The 21,410-nt window shown below is 41.3% G+C and overlaps 2 protein-coding genes across 5 annotated transcripts; one reads left to right on the top strand and one right to left on the bottom strand.

Annotated features, from left to right (window-relative positions):
- The first annotated feature begins 720 nt into the window (after positions 1–720).
- map3k4 (mitogen-activated protein kinase kinase kinase 4) lies at positions 721–15,193 on the top strand. Of its 3 annotated transcripts, none has more exons than XM_072437617.1 (27): positions 721–961; positions 6,279–6,466; positions 6,589–7,964; positions 8,128–8,376; positions 8,467–8,619; positions 8,697–8,854; positions 8,941–9,057; positions 9,147–9,246; positions 9,369–9,452; positions 9,520–9,789; positions 10,245–10,394; positions 10,475–10,636; positions 10,749–10,882; positions 11,005–11,083; positions 11,157–11,235; positions 11,318–11,408; positions 11,631–11,747; positions 12,436–12,536; positions 12,596–12,664; positions 12,737–12,928; positions 13,005–13,075; positions 13,167–13,283; positions 13,353–13,512; positions 13,588–13,710; positions 13,848–13,954; positions 14,088–14,267; positions 14,426–15,193. In XM_072437617.1, the coding sequence occupies exons 1-27, from the start codon at positions 741–743 to the stop codon at positions 14,444–14,446; spliced, it is 4,869 nt and encodes a 1,622-aa protein (XP_072293718.1). In that variant the 5' UTR covers positions 721–740; the 3' UTR covers positions 14,447–15,193. The 3 variants fall into 3 exon arrangements, with proteins under 3 accessions (XP_072293718.1, XP_072293719.1, XP_072293720.1); XM_072437619.1 differs by lacking the exon at positions 721–961 and adding an exon at positions 1,045–1,203; XM_072437618.1 differs by lacking the exon at positions 11,631–11,747.
- A 648-nt stretch (positions 15,194–15,841) lies between these two features.
- agpat4 (1-acylglycerol-3-phosphate O-acyltransferase 4 (lysophosphatidic acid acyltransferase, delta)) lies at positions 15,842–18,353 on the bottom strand. Of its 2 annotated transcripts, XM_072437621.1 has the most exons (9): positions 18,170–18,353; positions 17,780–17,949; positions 17,539–17,700; positions 17,076–17,229; positions 16,912–17,014; positions 16,658–16,733; positions 16,372–16,570; positions 16,274–16,295; positions 15,842–15,993 (listed from the first exon to the last, which is right to left on the bottom strand). In XM_072437621.1, the coding sequence occupies exons 1-9, from the start codon at positions 18,345–18,347 to the stop codon at positions 15,957–15,959; spliced, it is 1,101 nt and encodes a 366-aa protein (XP_072293722.1). In that variant the 5' UTR covers positions 18,348–18,353; the 3' UTR covers positions 15,842–15,956. The 2 variants fall into 2 exon arrangements, with proteins under 2 accessions (XP_072293722.1, XP_072293721.1); XM_072437620.1 differs by lacking the exon at positions 16,274–16,295 and having other exon boundaries at positions 15,843–15,993.
- Positions 18,354–21,410: the final 3,057 nt, after the last annotated feature.

Below are 21,410 nucleotides of genomic sequence, written 5' to 3'. Positions count from 1 at the left end.
ACATACACACACACACACACGCACGCACACACACACACACACACGCACGCGCACACATACACACACGCACACACATACACACACACACACGCACACACGCACACACACACACATGTGGGACAATAAAGGAATATCTTATCTTATCTTATCTTATCTTAACAATCGGAAATACCATCCATGGTGTGGAAATAGTCCTCAAAATGTTGTCAATTACAGGAACCCGAAACTCACACATTTTTGGAGGCAAATGCATTATTTTTGATGCACCTATTATGTGAAAGGATGTAGCAACCTGTTGTGTGGAACAATGCAACATTTTAATACCACTGATGAAGACGTGAAACTCCAGCTAATCATTCAAACACTGCCCTCTTGTGGCTGTTAGGAAAAAATATAAACTGAGCATCATATAGTTACATAATGTCGTAATTTAGTCTCGTCGGACGTTTAAACACCATCTGCCAGATTTTTTAATTTTTTAATTTAATCTCATAACACAATAACAAATTTGTTCTAATTTTATAAAGTCATATAAAATAGAGCTGTGTATTTGACATGTATATTATCCACAATAATCCCGTTTACCCCATTGACTGTATGTTTATGAGTCGAATCCAGGTATAGTTTAATGGTTAAAGCCCTGATAACTACAGTAAAGATCCCATGGTAAATAAACCAGAGCTCACTCTTGATGGGCCATGGCCCTCTCGGGCTGCCGTAGCGCCTTTGGCTCCTCCTCAATGAACGCTGCTGAAGATGGCGACGGCAAACGCACCAGCGATACTCAACTGTGCCGGTGGATAGAAAGTGCTTCATATTCACACATATTGGACGTTTTTGCAACCCACCAACGGTGCAAAGTGCGTCCGACGACGTTGGGACTTGGTTTAAACCATGCATATTTCGTGAAAAGAAGCATCGGCCTTGCAATGGAGCCTCGGGATCGTAACAAGCCCAGCAGGTAACAGACGCTACACCATCGGGACTCGGGGGCTGCCAAATAAAGAGCTCAATGTGACACCGCAGTTTGCTGCACACATCCATTTCCTGTCAAATAGTGCGACGGTGCAGATTCTGCAGTTCTCACGCCGGAGTTGCAAACTTTTCGGAGCAGCGTATGCTTACGCACTTTGCTGGAGATACTTGCTCTTTTATATTGTTTCAATGCTTGGGAATAAGCCACGATGATCAGCAAATGATAAGGTAACGTTATGGGCAGAGAAGTAGCATCTGAAAGAGTACAAATGTCACAGTCCGTGCTAGCTCTTATTATTGTTAGCTGCATGTTCAGTGTATTGTTTATGGGCAAGTTGAGTAGTCGTCTCTAGTGACGGGGGAAAAGCAGGCAAACCACTCATTACTGCCACAAATGTGCGCAATTGTGCGTAATGATAACCATTTGGCGTGCACTTTGTGTTTTACCCATAGCCTCAACTTTGTGACGAGCATGTTGCACTTGTTTCTGTTGTGACGACTCGAACAGGACCTTGTGTTGCTGCTGAACCATGATATGGACTCTGTACTTTTTTAAACACGGCATTAAGTATCTGATTATGTGCAACTGTGTTTTGTGTTGCACATAAAGGTTTTGCAAACCCTTGTCATCATTGTGCAGGACTATGGCGTTGTTCAGAAGGTTTTATAGTCAGCCATGCTTACTTGTTAGCCTCTTTTTAAATACATTTGAAATCTAATCTTAATACAGTGTGGGCCCCTGACCGCTGGAGCAGATCCTCAGGAATCCGCTGTTTTGTCTTCCTTCTCCTTTCATGCAGTTGTTTGTTGACGGACTTTGAAGGTCATATATCATCTTGGATCAACAATGTTACAGCATCATAATCCTGGATTTGGTGCAAAATACCTGGGGTTTCTGTTATGTTGAGGCCAGATGAAGTCTTTGCAGTCGTGCAGTCACTCGGTCTGCAGTGGACACAGCTCACATGATTGTGCAATACTAGCCCTAATGTAATTGCACTCAGCTCTTGTTGCACACAAGTGTTGTTCAGTGCTATTATGCACTAAAGATTTTGAGGCTCGCTTGTCACGTCAATGCACAATAGGGATTTGCATGCAGTTGTGCTTGTGCATGAAACCAGCAGCCTGCTCCAAAGATATCAGTGCAAATTGCACCAATAGTGTACACACACTGTCTTTGACAGAATAACTTGTGTAACCCAAGTTTAAATGTCAATTGCACTATTGGTATAGCACCAATCAGATCTCCTTGCTGCTTTTGCATATTGCAAAATAAGTGATTTAAATGGTCTGTTATTATTTTTCCTTTGTTTAGATTTCAGTGCTAGGCAGGCCATGTCTAGCAGTTATTGTTGCACAGAAGGCCTTTGTCATGCTGTCTTGTTCTCAGTGGGTCTGGAGGCATTCCTGAGATTTCAGGATGTGGCCGTGTACAGTACACAGAGGAGAGATGCCTGGAGCCCTGCAGACGCTCCAAGCTACAACTCATTAATGGCCACATTTGAGCACAGGCCGAGTTACAGATGGAGGAGGCCTTCTGCATTTCCTGACTGCATCCTGTTTCTGCCCACACCTGTTCCAGACCAAATGAATGCAGCGTGTTCTGTCACTGTCATCTGTCGTTTCCCTTTCAACAATGGAATCTTTTTTGTCGCTTGAAAATATGGAATGTTACGGAGCATTCATTTGGCTAGACTATATATTGTCTGTCTTTGTAAGATAAGATAAGATATTCCTTTATTATCCCACATGGGGAAATTTCATTGGTGCACCAGAGGTAGATACAGAAGAACAGATCACTTATAGGAAGTCTGAAAAACACTTTCAGTAGAAGATCTCCTATGAATAAATAAAAACTCCCATAGACAAATAAATAAATAAATAAATACCATTGCATGTGATCCCGACAGTAATTGCATTGGGTGTGTGCATGTATGTTTGATGCCTCTTAATCACTGCAAACAATTTACCCAAGGGTATGAATAGGCACCTAACATAACCTAATAACACATGCTTATTGTACCAGCATTAACGGTGTGCACCATTGCTTCTAAAGCTTCAGTGCAGCCAGGTTGATTTTGTTTGCGGTTTGCATTATACTTTAAAGCCAGTGGGTAGATGATGCATAATCATTCCATTTGCAGCACTACAGTTAAAGCACATTTAGGCCAAATAACTCAAGACCCATGCAATAATCTGCTGCTGCTTAAGTGAGGTAAATGTTGCTACAGCGAGGCTTGTAAAGAGTGTAATGTTCTAACGGTTTTAGTGGAGAAAATGATTTGTGCATTCAAAGCACAGTATTGCTGTATAATTGGGATTGGGACATGTGCATGTGGAAATGTCACTGTGTTCCCGAGAAGGGTGAGGTCAAGTCAAGTACGCCATGTTCATTGTTTTTGAATGCTCAGGGCCTGTGGCACTTATAGTGGCTCCACTATTCTGCCTGTTTATCAGCAGGCCTGTCCATGTTCTACTCAAACAGTAAATAAGGCAGCACTGAACAACTGACATGGAGTATAATTTAGATATCCAACAGAAAATCTTTTTTGCCATTACCAACTACGGTAATTATTTGAAAGTTGGCTCTCTCAAAATGTGGACATTGACAACTACTACTCCTTTGGCCTTCCTGAAAAAAATAATCCCCTGTAGATTGGGCATTGTGAGTAAGTGTGCTCAGCAGCCAGCTGTGTGCTATTCAGCTGTGGGCCTCACAGGCCACGTGTCACTGTGATACAAAAGAGTGCCCCACTCGGTCACAATAGTGTGGATGGTGACAGGTCAGAGGTCAGGCCCCCCTGACTCCGGCAGCCCTTAGTATCACTGCTCCAGTCGTCAGAGAAAAAGGCTCCTGATTTTGTGGTGTTTATTATGCATTCTGTGTTGCACCCATGGGACTGTAGCATTCCACTGCCCTTTATTGGAGCCATCAGATGAGCCATTGAGAGCGGCCAGACACCATCTGCAGTGATATTTCACCAGTGCCAGCCACACAGGGACAGCTTGAAGAACATAGCAGGGTCATAGTTTAGTGTGAGGCACAAACGGATAGATTGTATAAACTGTAAAGAAGGAATTTGCCTTTAGTGAACAGCTCAAAGAGTCTCATAGCAACTACACAAACAATTGTCTATGATGGCGTCATTGGTTACTCTGTCATTCCTCAGTGATACAGTCATGCTACGCAGACTTGCGTAGATGTTTCTATTTTTAAAACTTGGTCTTTTTCCCAATCACATGCATGTACTATTTCTGTCTGCAGACATCTCACACCACTTCATACTTATTAAGACATATGCACAATTCAAAATCCAATGGCGCTCTTAGAATATGCAGTAGTGTATAGATGAATCATTCCTGTTCACAATTTCTACATGCAGTCTGCTTCATTTCATTTGTAATTTACGGCTGTACAATTATGTTTAAAAACATTGATAGAGAAAAGACTTGTGTCCTTTGTGCTAATGCAGTAAAGGCTTTTCACAATGTTCTCTACATTACATCCATAAAGGCGCCAGTGTTAAACCATCTAAGAGTTGTGTGATAGGACTTGCTGAAGTAGTGCTGCTGCTCTTGTTCTTGGAGTAGCTCGAGGCAAGCTCTCTGTCTCAATCTCAAAGTGTGGACGTGCAGCAGGTGTCTTTCTGTGAGCCTGCTGCACCACCACACTCCCTGGGGATTCAGTGTGGGCCTCGTTTAAACATTCTGTATTCTGCCAGATGGACAATACAAGTCTCTCTCTGCATGCGGCGCTCTGAAAAGCTTAAGCAAGTCATTTCCAGATTATCCCCCACACTTCAGCACACTTCACCCTTAACACTAGCGCACACTTTGCAGTGAAAGCGCAGCCCTCCTCCCCCTTTCAGCCCTGTGTACAACAGGCACGTGTTGGAGAATGCCTTTCAGTTAGATGATCGATGTAGGATCACTGCAGTGACCAGCCGCTTTTCATGACCCCAGAGAAGGGAGGTGTCTTCTCTGGGTTTGTTTTTGCTGTGGGGTCACGTCTTTCAACCTTTCAATTTAATCCTATTAAAAAAAACTCTTAGAAAGGCATTTGCTAACAAAGATTTGACATTGTAATTGAGAAAGGCGGGCCACATGTGAATTTTCTTTCAGGGTGGTATTATGTTACAGGTGAGGTTACATTAACCGCATTTTAAGACACCTTGTTGTTTACACGTGACATGAAAGTGTCCACTGTGAGCATAATGAAGCATTGATTTGTGCTCTTGAAGAGGTTTGCAGCCACATTGTTGAGCTTCTGGTCGGGTCATTATGCAATTTCAGAATAAGATCATCTTATTCGAAGTCCGAATGGACACAATTAGCCAATTGTGAAATCTGAGATTTCTACTAAACAACTAAATATTCATAAAAACTGTATGTAGTTTAATTGTAGTTTACATCTGTACAAGGTTACTTGTCCATTTTTTGCATTATCACTTTAATTTACATTCTACGGTGGAGAAAATCTATTCTATAATTACACATACCTTTAGAGAGAAGTTATGTTTAATTTCTTTGTATTTTTTTAACCAAGAATACCAAAATATTTTGAGAGACTTTTAAAAAAAAAAAAAGAAAATGTGTACTTTTAACAAACATGTATAAAACGCTTTATGCTGTAATTCAAAGTGTGTCATGAATTTCACACATTTAAAAAAACTGTTACACAACAACATCTGAAACACCAAAGTAATGGAAGAACTTCTAAAGAATACGACAAAGTCTGAAGAATAAAGTCTGGTGGTAATGCAACACTAGGATGCCAACCGCCATAAAACAACAAGAACAACAACAACAACAAACAGAAGGTCATTTATATAATTTATGTTCTTTATGTTCCAGGACAAACTCTGGGATTTAGGGTTTAAGCTCCAGGTCAAAAGAAGAATTATCATATTCTTGCTTTTTAAATAAGTTTTAAGGTTTGCCAGTTTGATGTGACAGCTTAGAAAAACGAATAGAATCTTATTATTAAAACCCCAGAAATTGTGCAGCCCTGAGGTCTTTGGTGCTGTCCTCTGCACAATGCATTGCTGTTGTATCCGAGATTGTCAATCTGCTTCTTTTAACAAAATAGATTGCTGTGGTATCAAAGATGTCCCATTATATTATAATGAAGAGAAAAAAAGACTCTCGAAAGTACAGCAATTTGGACTTTTTTTGAGTTGGCGGTGTGGGAGAGATGAGCTTGATTTAGTTTTAAGCATTGTTTGAATTTGCTCCCGGAAGCGGGGATGTAATGTAAAGCTGTAAAGTTTACCTGTGGCCTAAATTCTATTCACCGTTTTCAGACAGGCCAACCCTCTGGACAATGTGTCTCAACAAAATGAGAAGGAAGATTTCTGTGACTCTCCCAGTGAGGAAGAGGAAGCAGCATATAGCACTTCTCCTCCTTTCAGCCAACGTCAGATGAAACGCATGTCAGGAAAGCACCAGAGGAATTGTCAAGCAAGGAGTGGTGGCCGTTCTCCCAACAAAGGTATGTTAACTGTAGTTCAGGTCATTTTCATTATGAACCGGTTTGAACTGTGAATACTTCATGCTTTAGGGAACTCTCATATTTTTTCATATTGATAAAGCATGATTTATTTTTATTTTTAGTGGAATCGAATCCATCTGCAGTGAAGGAGAGTCAGAAGCTGTTGGAGACTCCTGAAGAACATGGTTACAAGCAGGGTAAAAAGCAGCGTGCCACATTACGCTCCTCTGAAAGAGACAACAAGAAGACATTTGAAGGCTCCTTCATGTTAGATCCGCTTCCAAAGTCAGGCCCTTTTAGTGCCCTCAGCATGGATCCACGCAAACATTACTTGAGCTTAAGTAGCAAGCTCCCAGTGTCTATGCCACACATGGCACGGACTCACAGGCAAACTTCCAGAACTGACTGTCCTGCTGACCGCCTCAAGTTTTTTGAGACTCTGCGGTTGCTTCTAAAACTCACTTCGATGTCGTCCAAAAGAAAGGAAAAGGAGCAGAGGGGTTTGGAAAACATGGCTTTTATGGGCCACAACAATGAGGTTATTTGGTTAGAACTTCAGGCATGGCATGCACGACGCACCACTAGTGACCAAGACTTGTTTTTGTTCACTGCCCGCAAGGCCATTCCTGACATCATAAATGAGGTGTTGGACTTTAAGGTCAACTATGGCAGTCTGCGAGTAATCCTGAGCTCAGAATTTCAGTCATCGCTAGAGGACTCTCAGAGTGGGAGTGACGAGCTTGAGCCGTCTGTTGTCGAGGTCAACCACATTGGGGCAGACCAGTGGGGCTTCAGTGCCTGCCCCTCCATGAACGCAGCCGAGCCTCTGGGCTCTGGAGCAGACTGTAGGGAGCACCTGCAGCGGCAGCGGCTGGCATTTGAGCAGGTCAAGCGGGTCATGGAGTTACTGGAGTCTGTGGAAGCCTTGTACCCTTCTTTGCAAGCCTTGCAGAGGGATTATGAAAAGTATGCAGCCCGAGACTTCCAAGGCAGAGTGCAGGCGCTCTGCCTGTGGTTGAATATCACTCAGGACCTTAATCAGAAGTTGCATGTTATGGCCACTCTGCTTGGTCTACACGATCTATCACGGATCGGCTGGCCGGTGTTTGAAATCCCCTCACCCCGCTGTTCCCGTGGAAATGAGGAAGAGGATAATGAAGACGATGAGGAGAATGATTCAACAGCCACATTCACTGCCGAGAGTGACATAGAGGAGGAGGGGACACTGGGGCCAGTGGTGGAGGGGGATCTGTCTCCTCCTCTTACTCCAAAATTTGCCCGGTTGTTGTCGGAGGACGAGTTTCTATCCTCTGCTGCATCTGGCGCTACAGACTCATCTGGAGGAGTATTCTGTCCAACAGCAATTTACAGACCATTTGTGGATAAAGCTCTGAAACAAATGGGTCTGCGCAAATTGATCCTGAGACTGCACAAACTCATGGACCGGTCTTTGCAAAGATCGAGGGCAGCGCTGCTCTGCCATGTCCCAGCACAAGAGGTGAGCTGAGCTTGACAGTGTTCTTTTAATGCCCTTTTTTATAATAAAATTGTTAAGGAACATATTGCAATTCTACTTCTGCTTTTGGCTTTGTAAAATGTGCACACCTAAATCTATATAAATTGCATCTATAGTTAGTCTGATCATAACCTTTTGTCTGCAGTTTTCTGATTTCCCAGACTCCATGTTGTATAGTGACTACTTGCCGGAGCTGTCCCGCACTGTGTCATGCATTGGCTCTGGACTTTCAGACCAGGTTTCATGGAAGGATTTACAGGACATGGACCTCCCATCTTTCCGACCAGCGTTCCTTGTGCTGTGCAGGGTACTTCTTAATGTTATTCACGAATGCCTTAAACTGCGACTTGAACAGAGGCCTGCGGGTGAGCCTTCTCTCCTCAGTATCAAACAGGTAAATGTTTATGTGCATTTAGAAAAGTCGTACAATCTCCAAGTGCATAGTATCTAATCCATATTGGCTTTTGTACGGTCCTCACTGTAGTTGGTGCGAGAGTGTAAAGAAGTTCTCAAAGGTGGTCTTTTGATGAAACAATACTATCAGTTCATGCTGTGTGGAGTTGTGACTGATGCTCAAGGGCTCCAGACTAACGCTAATATTGATGAATTCGAGGAAGATCTGCACAAAATGCTTGTGGTAAGTCTTATAAATAGAAAACGCAGTACTGTTTGAGTTAGGACACTTGTGTTTATGATTTGTTGTGTTGGTTGCAGGTCTACTTTGACTACATGCACAGTTGGATCCAGATGCTGCAGCAGCTGCCCCAGGCCTCACACAGTTTGAAGAACTTGTTAGAGGAGGAATGGCACTTCACTAAGATCATAACCCCCTACATCAGAGGCGGAGAGGCCCAGTCCGGGAAGCTGTTCTGGTCAGTGTCCCCCTCCCAGAGTGGACCTAATCTTTACTTGCCACAGCATATTTCCACCAGTAACATGTCTTTGCTTTTTTATATAGTGACATTGCTGGTATGTTATTAAAATCCACTGGAGAGTTTCTTGATGGTGGTCTGCAAAAAAGTAACAACGAATTTTGGGAAAATGCTGATGACAGCACAGCATCAGACGAGATCAGGTATGAAAGTTTTCACTAGTATTTATTTATTTGCATGTTGTTTTTTGTATTTGTCATGATGCATTTTGTTTTGTGTCTTCTTTCCTAAGACGTTCTGTTATTGAAACAAGTCGATCGCTTAAAGAGTTGTTTCACGAAGCCAGAGAACGAGCCTCCAAGGCCTTGGGCTTTGCAAAAATGCTTCGCAAGGTGAGATGCTGCATTAAGGAATTTTCACTTCACTAAAACAGTGTTCTGTTTATCTGATCGTCCTTTTATAGCTAGTTGGACCACATGTTCAGACGATGTGTTTACTTGTCTTTTTTCTGCAGGACCTGGAAATTGCAGCCGATTTCAGTATCACTAATGGAGTGTCCCGTCTTTTGGAAGCACTCAAGAAGAGAAATTACATCAAGGTGCGTATAGTTTCACAGTTCATTTTTTTGGCTTGTCCTCAGCTCACCTCCACATTCCCCGAAACAGGTTGTGATTCCTGGTTTGGAGGAACTTCAAGTGTTTGTTCCTCATGGCCTGATGGAGCAGCGGCCTATGATCCTGCAGCTCCTTAATGCTGCTGCTGGAAAAGACTGCACCAAAGAACCGGACGAGATCCCAGAGGACGAGGCTTATCTCCTGATGAGCAAACATGGGGCTGGTGACTCCACATCTGAGTCTGAATGGGCTCTGTGGGACGGAGACTCGCTCACTCTGGTGTCACAGCTCGAGACTGTGGACACTCTGAGCGCAATGTCGGTATGAACCTTTTGTTTTTATTATCGGTGATTTATGTATTAGTAATATATTGAGCCTTTTCCTGAAATGACACAAACATAACATCAGATCTTTGAAACTAGTTTGCCGTGACGTTTTGCCAAGTCTGGCTTGACAAAAGGTCCATTTGAGTTGACAAATTCATGCATGGATTTATTGAACATATTTCTCTGCCATAAAGTAGGCAAAAAGCCAGAACATTGTACGCCACTTTTTTTTTTAACAAAAAGATCTGGTAATATCTTGAAAAAGGTTGAAAACACTGCATTAGACAACAGCCAACATGAATTCATCCAATTATCAACAACATTAAAACAACTTTATTTTTCAATTTTTATGGTGATGTGAAATTTATGGCAGAGCAGCAACAACCCATGTTCACCTGCAGCATAAATTCAATGGTCAATACTCACTATTATTGTGTATTATCGTTTCAGGTTGAAAATATGCTTTTGATTGTGATGCACTCTGCTCACTTGGTGGCCCAGCGCAAGGCATTTCAGCAGTCTATGGAGGATGTGCTCACTCTGAAGCGAGAGCAAACGTCCAGCCAACCGCTCATTGCAACCGCACTGCAGGAACTTAAGGTAGTAATGTGATAAATAGTACAGTTTCTAGGTTTTCTTCTCCAGCTTTCTAGTAACCATATTGATGATGTTTGTAACAGGATGAAGCACTACAGCTTTGCATAAAGATCAGCTCCGCCATAGATCAGGTGGAGTACATGTTCACTACAGATATCGAGGCCGAGGTTGAAGAGTCCGAGACAGCCACGCTGAATCAGTACTACAGAGAAGCCATGATACAGGGATATAACTTTGCTTTTGAGGTACGGCTTTCGCCTTTATCTCTACAAATGAATTGTATGAATCAGAATCTTTAAAAAATAAGGTCTCTAACTTGATTTAAAACTTTAACAAGCTACTTTTTATTTTGCTCAGTATCACAAGGAGGTTGTGCGTCTCATGTCTGGAGAGTTCAGGCAAAGGATTGGAGAGCGATACATAACGTTTGCCCGCAAATGGATGAACTATGTCCTGACCAAATGTGAAAGTGGCCGGGGAACAAAGCCCAGGTAAGATTAAGATTACACCTACAATTTTCTTCCAAAAATTAAAAATCCGTATCGAGCTAGTGAGGTGTACAGTATGTGTTATTATAATGCTGTTTAGATTACTAATAGTTATTTATCAACAGGTGGGCCACTCAGGGTTTTGATTTTCTTCAGGCAATCGAACCAGGTTTTATTTCTGCATTACCAGAGGATGAGTTCTTGGTAAGGTTTTTTCCTTTTATAAGCATTTGTTTCTCTCACACGAACCAAAAAAAACAATATGTATGTGTTGCAGAATTTACAAGCCTTGATGAATGAATGCATTGGACATGTAATTGGGAAGCCTCACAGTCCTGTAACAGGGATGTACATTGGTAAGAAGTGTTAGGCATTATGCACATGGAATTGTTGAGGCTTTCTAATTTAAACCCAAAATCTGTTCATTTTCAACCTCAGCGCCCAGAACTCCTCGTCCAGTTAAGGTTCCCCGATGCCATAGTGACCCTCCAAATCCAAACCTGTTTATCTCTAACGCTGAAGGGTTTAGGTAAGTATTTGACCTCTACTGCTATTCTGCTTTTTTCTACATTTCCCGCATCCTCTTTTACATTGGCTTGTCACGTTAAGCTTTGTTAACAGTGTTTTTCCATTATATTAACTTGAATGCGTGGTGTGTGAGTGTTTATTTGTCCAAAAGCACAAATGCCTCCCACACAAGCCTCTGCACCACCCAAGGTAAAGCTCCTTGGTTTGTTCTCTCACCGCACAGCTCCCGAAGTCTTCCCTGTGACCTCCGGACCCAGCTGTTTCCCAACGGCCCCCGTCCTATCACTGTGGGCCCCGGGGACAACTCCAAAGCACCCAGCAGCACCCACAATGACACCAGGTAGCTTTGCCCCAAAATGAACAGAGCAATTATAACTGCTCATTTTTAATCCGAGATTTACTCACAACCCTGTGTATGGGTCCAATACAATTGCACTTTTAGTTATACTGAAATGATAGCGCTTCAATAACCTTGTAATAACCTTAATTAATCAAAGATGCTGCATTGTTACAGTACCATTCACTTGAAGTTCAATGTAGAGTTTGAAATCAATACTCGTGCTATAAAGCGCTAATGTGTCTTCAAAGCCAGAAAATGTCACCAAAAGAATAAATAGTCTTAACTAATACACCTCAAAAAGGGAGACTACGATTGTTGTGCACGGTGCAAAAACTGAGGAAAAAACATGTATTTTTGTTCAATGAGAGTGTGGACTGTGAATCTTGCCATTAACATCGTCTTGCTCTGACGCTGGTGATTCACTGCTATTGGGGCTTTTGCTTCTGAGACTTGAGGCTTATCTGTGTGTTATCTGCTCCTGCTTACTGTTGTGTTGTCAAAAAGCTGAATTAATCTTTGCATCTTTATAAATGCAAATGCGTCTTTCATCAAATAAGCTGCTTTTCCCCCCATAATAAACTTGTTTTGCTTTAAGTCAAAATAACTCTTAAAAGGAAATATGATCCCATCTTATATATTTATTATTACAATATAGTCGCATTGTTTACTGAAGGACCCCTTTTTACAGAGTGTCCAGTTATCATGAAAACGACCGTGTCTCATCCGTTGCTGCAGAGTTACAATTTAAATCCATAAGTCGTCATTCGAGCCCCACAGAGGACAGAGAAGGTAAGTATTATGGTTCTTCATAGTGTTTTAGTTCTAGCTCACTGACTATTCCTTTTCAGAGCCCTCATATCCTCGAGGAGACCCCTCTGTTGTTCGTCGAAGCTGGGAGCTCCGCACCTGCATCAAGGGTGAGACTGTTGAGGTTTAACTGCGGTATTTCAATTGTCAAGTGTTTGCTGCTAATGTTTAAATCATTTTAGATGCAACTGCAATACAATGTCCTATGGAGACCGTTCGCCGGTCTATTCGCAAGTTTGAGGAAAAGCGCTACTCTGTTTTGAAACAACGCAATATCATAGGCCAAGTGTGTCACACCCCAAAGTCCTATGACAACGTCATGCATGTGGGACTCAGGAAAGTGACTTTTAAATGGCAAAGAGGCAACAAGATTGGTGAGTGTTTGATGTTTTTTCTGTCTGAAATGCAACATATGCATGCATTTTTCAAATTTTCTTTTCTTCTGAACAGGTGAGGGCCAGTATGGAAAAGTCTACACCTGTATCAATGTTGATACTGGTGAATTAATGGCCATGAAGGAAGTATGTATAAAAAAAGTGAATCAAAGTGTGCAAAATCGTTCATTAATACAGCATATGCTTAAATGACTGCCTCTTGTCCATCTTTAAATAGATCAGATTTCAGCCAAATGATCACAAAACGATCAAGGAAACTGCAGATGAACTCAAAATATTTGAAGGAATTAAACATCCAAACTTGGTGCGATACTTTGGAGTTGAGCTTCATCGGGTAAGCTTTGCACATGTCACCAGTAGCAGTTTTGGTCACAATTGGTTTAACTGTATTTTGTGACCACAGGAGGAGATGTACATCTTTATGGAGTACTGTGATGAGGGTACTTTGGAGGAAGTGTCCCGTCTGGGTCTGCAGGAGCATGTGATCCGACTGTACAGTAAACAGACTACTACAGCCATTAACGTCCTGCATGAACACGGCATTGTGCACAGAGACATCAAGGGTCAGCACAGTCTGCTTCAGTTATCTCAAGGTGCAGATAAACAAAGTTGTAACCATTTTGAATGACTTATTTTAGGAGCAAACATCTTTCTGACGTCATCTGGTCTTATAAAGCTGGGTGACTTTGGCTGCTCAGTGAAGTTAAGAAACAACACTCATACAATGCCAGGAGAGGTCAACAGCACGTTAGGCACTGCAGGTACAAGCCTTCATCTATTACCAACCACAAGGTGGCACTGTTGCCCGCTGTGGTTCTAACTGGGTCAGCCTATATAGTAGATTTGTAGCATAGATTTATAATAAATGTATTTATTTATTTCCCCTTAATCTGTTAAGCATACATGGCCCCTGAGGTCATCACCAGAGCAAAAGGAGAAGGTCATGGACGTGCAGCAGATATTTGGAGCTTAGGCTGTGTGCTTATCGAAATGGTGACTGGAAAGGTAAACCGGTACTGTTTTTCTCATTTTGAATTGCTAATATTGTGTTGTATGTATTAAAGAAATGACTTAAAACACATATCATATTATACAATTAGTTTACTTGGCATTAAAAATACCTTAACTGAACTTGCAGAGGCCGTGGCATGAGTATGAGCACAACTTCCAGATCATGTACAAAGTGGGAATGGGCCACAAACCGCCAATCCCAGAGAAGCTCAGCACTGAGGGGAAAGACTTCCTCGGCCACTGTTTGGAGAGTGAACCCAAGCGACGCTGGACAGCCAGCATGCTATTAGACCACCCATTTGTTAAGGTAATTTTTGTACTAATTTCATTCACTAAGACCATGGGAAAAAAACTGAAATTGTAGATCATCCAGTTAGATTTGTCATGTTAATTTACAACAATTTAAGACACTGTGCTTGAACAATTTTTCAAGAAAGTAATACACAATGTCTCTCTTCTTTCCAGGTTTGTACGGATGAGGAGTAAAAGGAACTTTCTCTGTGGCTTTTAAGTTTACAAATGAAGCACTACTGTACATGCTGTTAGCAAAAGGACATGAACTCTGGAGGATTTATTGCTGAAAGCACATGGAGCTAAACTGAGGAACACAGAATCATTTCAACTGGACCTTAAGAACACTGGGTCCTGTCTTGTAGACTGTATATACTGTAAGAAGAGGAATGGCTTTAATTCTTGTACAAGCAAAATGTAAAGTTTAACTATTACCACAATTGTTATTTTCACTGGTGAACAGACCTAAAACAGAACTATGTATGTTTTTTCTTTTAATGGGGCGTGGGGTGGGTGGGGCTTAATTAATGGCACTTTTAAACTGTTTGTCCAAGGGAGCAGTTGACTAAGGGAGTGTAATTCTGTGGTTATAATCGCCACACAATGGAAGGAGTTTCTATGAATTGAATACCTTTCAATTATTCATATTAATTTATCACTTGTCCATTTTGGCAAGCTTGGGCATAGGGAAGGATTTCATTTTTTTTCTTTGCCTTTGCTGAGGAGTAAATGTCAAAATGTCCAAGCGTTGTACAAGTGTGGTGAAGAAGATAAGTATTTTCATGTGACTGGTGCATAGTGGATGAACAGGAGTAACTGGGCACACTTCCCTCTCTGCTGCTCGAGACAAACGGCCAAAAACAAACACATACCACTGGGTCTCTGCTGCTCTCAAAGTGTTTGCTATGTACAAACAATATTAATAAAACAATAATTTTTTAACGTTAATTCAAATGTCCTGAAATTGAATTTCATGTTTTTATTTACAAAAAGCACAAAGGGTTCAGGTACATGTAGTTTAAATTTTTCATGTAAAACAAATGAGTGTAAGTCTATCCATGTGAGACTTGTTGGTCCAAACACATACCTCTATCCTCAGAAGAAAATACTATACTTACAGAAGTATTTGTGCAAATTATACATTTATAAATGTTATAAGTTGTTATATGTTATAGTGTCAAAGTTTTGATAATCAGCTCGGGTTTAGTTTCTCATTTCTAAAACTAGTCTGAAAATCATGCAAAACGTATTTCCACTTGTCTTGGGGATACATTTTAATTAAATATCTTTCTAATAAAAAACACATTTTATGCATTCAAGAAATGGTGAGGGAGGACTTAAGCACATGTGGCAGCAGTTGTCCAGAATATTTTAATAATGAAATGGACAACTAAAAACACAGCATAACTGAAATGTACTAATGCATAATATCCAGTTTTGTGGTAAACCATTGTTGTATGTCCCTGTTGTTTCTGTTGTCGTTATAGTAGCCAATCTTCTGCCACAAGCTTAAACAAGCAGCCATCCATCCCTATTGCTGAGTGCTTTGTGGTGCTCTGAAGCAGGTCTGCACTTGCAGGACCAGGGCAGGGCTGCTGTACCATAGTGTTTTCATTTACATTTTCAAGAGACAGTGGTTGTGCAGGGCCTTTAGTTATTGTTTATAGAGACCTGCTTATTTCCATAACTGGAGCCTCGGTCAATCTCAGTCTGGCCAATCATCCAACGAGTCCCCATTGACACTGGAAAAGAGACGTTATTGTTAATCTATCAAGAAGAAGGAAAAAATACAATAAAACCACCTTTGTGATGTCTACGCTATAATGTTTAACACTACATGATGGTAACTATAGCAATGATAGAACATACTTTTAATGTGGAAACTTCATCATGCTTCATAAGCATATGCCCTTTCAGATAAGATCTTTGCCTGTTATTCTATTTCATGAGGTGAATTTATCACCAAACCCAGAGCCAGCCCACTGCTAAAGACATCCTCCCTAAACTTTCAAAGGGACTTACATTGGAGTGGTCAGATCTGCCGCTTTATTGATCAGAGAGGATTCAGTTAAACAAAGGGGAATCTCATATCAAGGTGTAGGCTTATGGAGGATACCAACCAGCGATGCAGCAGGCCACTGCAGTCGCTATGGTTAGAATTGAGCCAGAGCTAACCAGTTGTGCCAAAAGCAGGAACAGCAGAAAAACAAGAAGGCAGGACCAGAAAAGCCAGTTAATCAGAGACCAGAGCCGGCGTGGAGGGCTATTTACGGGCCCAGGGAACCGTCCCGTCTGGGCATAGTGCTCTTGAAAGCTGTCCTGTTCAACAACAAAACATAAATGTTGTTAACAAAGTGTGAGTCACAATCATTGATCAATTCCTTCTTCTTTGCCACAACACCTCACTTTTTCCTGGTAGAGTTTGTGTAGCCAAGCTGCACACTCTGCCTCTTCTTCTGGGACTGAGTCCAGAGGGATTCTTCTGCAAGATGCAAATAATGGACAGCTTTACATGGCAATGACACCAGAACAGCAAGATACTAGGGTCCATTGTCCTTTCCGTTGGTTTCCACACATTAATGTTGCCATTTTTGTTTCCGCATTTGTCTACCCAGTCAATAAAAACAGACTGAATTGTAATTACATTAAGCCCACTTTACCTCACATACATATCAGCATGGTATTTCTTCCCATTCAGGAGTCCAAGCAGAGTTGGAGTTTCATTATGTCTGAAATTTATTGTTGAATCATACACAGCAGCAGCTAAAAGAAACACCAAGTCAATACAATTTCTCTTCACATATGAAACAGTGATTATACTCACCATTTCCTCTGAGGTTCTGGGCCGTTACCCAGAATCCTTTGGTGCGAGGCAGGAGATGATACTTGAGTTTTGGAAGGCCTTTGCTCTCCGCCACCTGCATCGAGATCTCGTGCTTCTTTGGTGTAAAACGTGTCCCTTCACAATAAAGCAAAAACTGCACAAAGCAAAACATCAGTAACGATGATTTGCATTTAGAAAAGTGCACTTTTCTTCTTGTCTCCAAATGTTATTGCTTTGTTTCACAGTTTAACATTAAACATATCTAATGCCTGGCCAAGTTACAGGTCAGATCTGTGAAGAGGTGACCCGAATCAATTTTTTGGGGGAGAGTAATAAAACACTAGTAATGAATGAAATACAAGGCAGATGAGTTTAATGCCATACTGTTGAATATTCTGAGCACATAGCAAACAGCCCTACCAGAAAAGTTACAGTGTACACCTTTAAACTAATGTGTACATACCCAAAAGTTTTCAGGGTAATCGTGAAGGTTTTGGAGACTCTCTGCTACAGTTTTTCGGTCATCCTCCCACTTTCTCTTACAAAACACAATCTCCAGGAAGTACCACATCCACCCAATGATTGGCACATAAGCTAACTCCTTTTTGGCCAGCACTTTTGAACTCTGAAAAGATCAATCAATCAATGGGTTTAAAGAACTGCAATATATATATATATAAATCCAATGTGGTTCTTTATCTTACCCCCAAAACCCCAAATCGGTCACAGAAGGTCCAATCACACAGGAAGTCAATCTCAAAGTTGTGGTTGAGTACGACTATGGCGTTTTCCTTTCCAAAAAGAGGGTAACTCTCGGGGTCTGTGTAAAGTGTGCACTCTGTAGAAGACCACCACTCCAGCACTGCAACCATCTCTGAGAAATGACAATATGTTTATTCTATATTGTGTTTGTGAGATAAAGTACATTTGCTCTATAATATTGTGCAAGTAAACTTGAACAGAATGTTATTCCGAGATTTATGGATCCTTTTCTTGAAACTAAATGTATCACAAAGGCTTTTGTTTGATAATTGATTAATCATTAATGAAAATAGTCTCTCTTTTCTTCTCAAATGCAGTACTATAGTACTTACGACTCATAATGCAGTAGCCCAGTTTCACGTTTACTTTTCGGGCAAGTTGTTTACTGACCAGCCACAGAGGTAAAGTGCACAACTGTAGTAGATTCACAATGATGCCACTGACCATGAACACATAGGCGATCATTAGATGAAACACAAACTGAGATTTTAGCAGCTGCACAAGCCCCATCTATAAAGAAAACAAATAAAAAGCATGCAAATATTTAATTCTTCAAAGCAGAGATGCTGTAGTGTGTGGTACACTCTTTTTGCTCTGGTCTCTTTGACCAGAATCTGAAAGAGAACTATTCAACTGTCAAAAACAATGAAAGCACTTTACTCCCCACCATCATGTGTTCATTCAACACTTATTACACCACATAAGAAGTTAACTAACTCAAAGGATTAATTAGCTATGATTATTCCATCCCTCTATCATCTTCTGCTGATCCATGTCGCTGGGGGAAACGGTCTAAGCAGGGGCCCCACAGACTTCCCTCACCCCGATACTTCCTCCAGCTCCTCCGGGGGGATCTTGAAGCGTTCCCAGACCAGGCCAGAGACAAAGTCCCTCCAGCATGTCCTGGGTCCTTCCCGTGGCCTTTCCCTGGTGAAACATGCCTGGAACACCTTCCCCAGAAGGCGTCCAGGAGGCGGGCTTGTCTCCACGAGGAGGAGGAGCTACTCCTGTGTGACTCATCCTATCCATGGATGTATTGATCCTATCTCTACGGGAGTGCCCAGTAGTGCTGGGTAGATGACGCATCAAGGTGTGTGTGTGTTACACATGTCTGATACTGTGTTGACACAGTATTGACTGTGTGGGTGCACTCTTGTGCGTCATCTGGTGGTCTAAAAAGGCATACTGCTTCTTAAGCAGACAATTACTAAGTAGTTTAATAATGATATATCGTTTAGTAATTTTTATTTTCTATTTTTTTGGTAATCCTAATTACTGAAATACTAATTTGGCATCAGTCAATTTGCATAAAGCTAAACAGTACAAAATGCACAAGCAATTGTCCTGCCAATAATATAGCATTAAACATAGAGCTTTCTATTAGCCAATAGAAAACACACACACTTTCATTTCTTCTTATTATATGCATATTCATTAGGAGCGTTAAGCATAAAACACAGAGATGCTTGAACCAGACTGTACCCACATTCATTTCCTCTCCACAGGTTTGACCTGTAACTTGACCAGGCGTCTTATCTGCTCATGGATATAGATAGGTTATAGATAATTTCAACATTTCAAACAAAGTGAGTTCGAATCCTAACTCCAACGATGTATGTCCTCTCCCCTCTCTCATTCCCCATTTCACCCTGTCCTCTCCTGTTCAATAAAGTCTACAGGTCTTAGGGTTAGGTATATATATATATATATATATATATATATATATATATATATATATATATATATATATATATATATATTATATATATATATATATATATATATATATATATATATATATATATATATACATACATACACTACACTACATGTTCAAACTCGGAAGAACACGAGACTCACCTTTGCACACTTTTCTGGACTAAAATGATCCACACATGCAGTGATCGCCCTGAGCCAAAGCCAGTAAACCTCTGTACACGTGTTTTCTCCTCCTGACTTCAGGACCTGTGTGCGCTGTACAGAACCACACCCACAGCCGCGCCTTGAGGATGGAGCGCTTCCTTCTAGAGACGCGCGACCGTTTCACGATCGTCTATGTACAGCCATGTCAAACAGGCCAGCTGCGTTTAAGTCTAACCATTCCCAAATCACCTCCAAATGAATCTTGTTGCAGTCACAGCAATACTTTGAAGTAGAGCTACTTTAGAGTTGAGACATCTTTACATTGAGCTGCAAGCTACTGAAAAAAAATATGTTTAAGCTCACGTATTTCTCTGCAAAGTGAGTTTTCTGTCAACTATTTTGAATCTTTGGTATCTCTTTAATATGACTTTATTACTGTGCAAATATATTTTAATAGAGCCATGGTGCAAACAAATACAAATTCCATTCACTTAGCTATTGCATATTAGATAGTACAGGTGTGTGTTGATAGTGTCAACAACAGAATTCACTCAGTTCACTCAATTTCTGTAAAAGACTCCTTGTCTCACCACTAGAGGGCCACAAAGTTACACAGAAGCCCCAAGAACGTATTACACTTCCATAAGAAGACCGTGCTCCAGGCTCACTGAAAGGTACTGGTGACTTTTATAACGTTCCTATCACAAAAACTGCTATTTTATTCTTTTTTATTATTTTTTACTCAATCCATCTCAATGGGAGTACAAGCAGGTGAAGCCAAAAGGCCAAGTTACAGTTCAGATCTGAGGAGAGATGAGCCCCCAATCACAGTAAGAATACAAGCTATTGTTGAGCATGTATAACTAGGCTAAGTATAATGTGAAATAGTCCATGTCATACTGTGGAACATTCTAGGCAAAGTATTGGCCTAACATCTCAAAGACAAACAGATGAAGACCCTCCATCAGAAAATGTATAGTGCACCTATACAATTTCTATAGTTTTTTTTCTCCTGAATTTATTCTCTTTTGACAAATCTTGTAAAATATCTCCCAACTGCCACTTTACTCTTTACTTTACAAAAAGCACAAAGGGTTCAGATACATGTAGTTTAATTTTTTAATTGGGGGAATTTTCGGTCTCGTTACTCGAAAGTCTCGGCCACGTCGCTCGAAGGTCTCGGCCACGTCGCTCGAAAGTTTCGACCTGGTCGCTCGAACGTCACGACCTCGTTGCTCGAAAGTCTCGACCTCGTCGCTCGAAAGTCTCGGCCACGTCGCTCGAAAGTCTCGGCCACGTCGCTCGAAAGTCTCGGCCTCGTCGTTCGAAAGTCTCGTCCTCGTCCCTTGAAAGTCTCAGCCTCGTCTTGCTTTAGACACTCGAATGTCTCGGCCTCATCTCGTCCTCGTCTTGGTTTAGACACTTGAAAATCTCAGTCTCGACACTCGAAAGTCTCAACCTCATCACTCCAAAGTCTCAACCTCATCACTCCAAAGTCTCAACCTCATCACTCCAAAGTCTCAACCTCATCACTCCAAAGTCTCAACCTCATCACTCCAAAGTCTCAACCTCATCACTCCAAAGTCTCAACCTCATCACTCCAAAGTCTCAACCTCATCAATCCAAAGTCTCAACCTCATCACTCCAAAGTCTCAACCTCATCACTCCAAAGTCTCGGCCTCGACACTCCAAAGTCTCAACCTCATCACT

Source organism: Eucyclogobius newberryi, unplaced genomic scaffold (genome assembly GCF_026437365.1).
Source record: "Eucyclogobius newberryi isolate DKJ021-1_F unplaced genomic scaffold, fEucNew1.0.hap1 SCAF_8, whole genome shotgun sequence".
Taxonomy (NCBI): domain Eukaryota; kingdom Metazoa; phylum Chordata; class Actinopteri; order Gobiiformes; family Gobiidae; genus Eucyclogobius; species Eucyclogobius newberryi.
The sequence above is the reverse complement of the archived record's forward strand: the minus strand, read 5'-3'. Positions and strand labels throughout refer to the sequence as shown.

What these genes read in the sequence shown, in the direction of transcription:
- agpat4 (XM_072437620.1), bottom strand. Translation starts at nt 18,347, where the DNA reads ATGGGGCTTGTGCAGCTGCTAAAATCTCAGTTTGTGTTTCATCTAATG. An exon ending in ATTACCCTGAAAACTTTTGG is followed by an intron (nt 17,230 to 17,538) that starts GTATGTACACAT and finishes TGCTTTGTGCAG; the next exon opens with TTTTTGCTTTATTGTGAAGG. An exon ending in CCAGAACCTCAGAGGAAATG is followed by an intron (nt 17,015 to 17,075) that starts GTGAGTATAATC and finishes TGTTTCTTTTAG; the next exon opens with CTGCTGCTGTGTATGATTCA.
- map3k4 (XM_072437617.1), top strand. Translation starts at nt 741, where the DNA reads ATGAACGCTGCTGAAGATGGCGACGGCAAACGCACCAGCGATACTCAA. An exon ending in GATATAACTTTGCTTTTGAG is followed by an intron (nt 10,637 to 10,748) that starts GTACGGCTTTCG and finishes TATTTTGCTCAG; the next exon opens with TATCACAAGGAGGTTGTGCG. An exon ending in CCCCACAGAGGACAGAGAAG is followed by an intron (nt 12,537 to 12,595) that starts GTAAGTATTATG and finishes ATTCCTTTTCAG; the next exon opens with AGCCCTCATATCCTCGAGGA.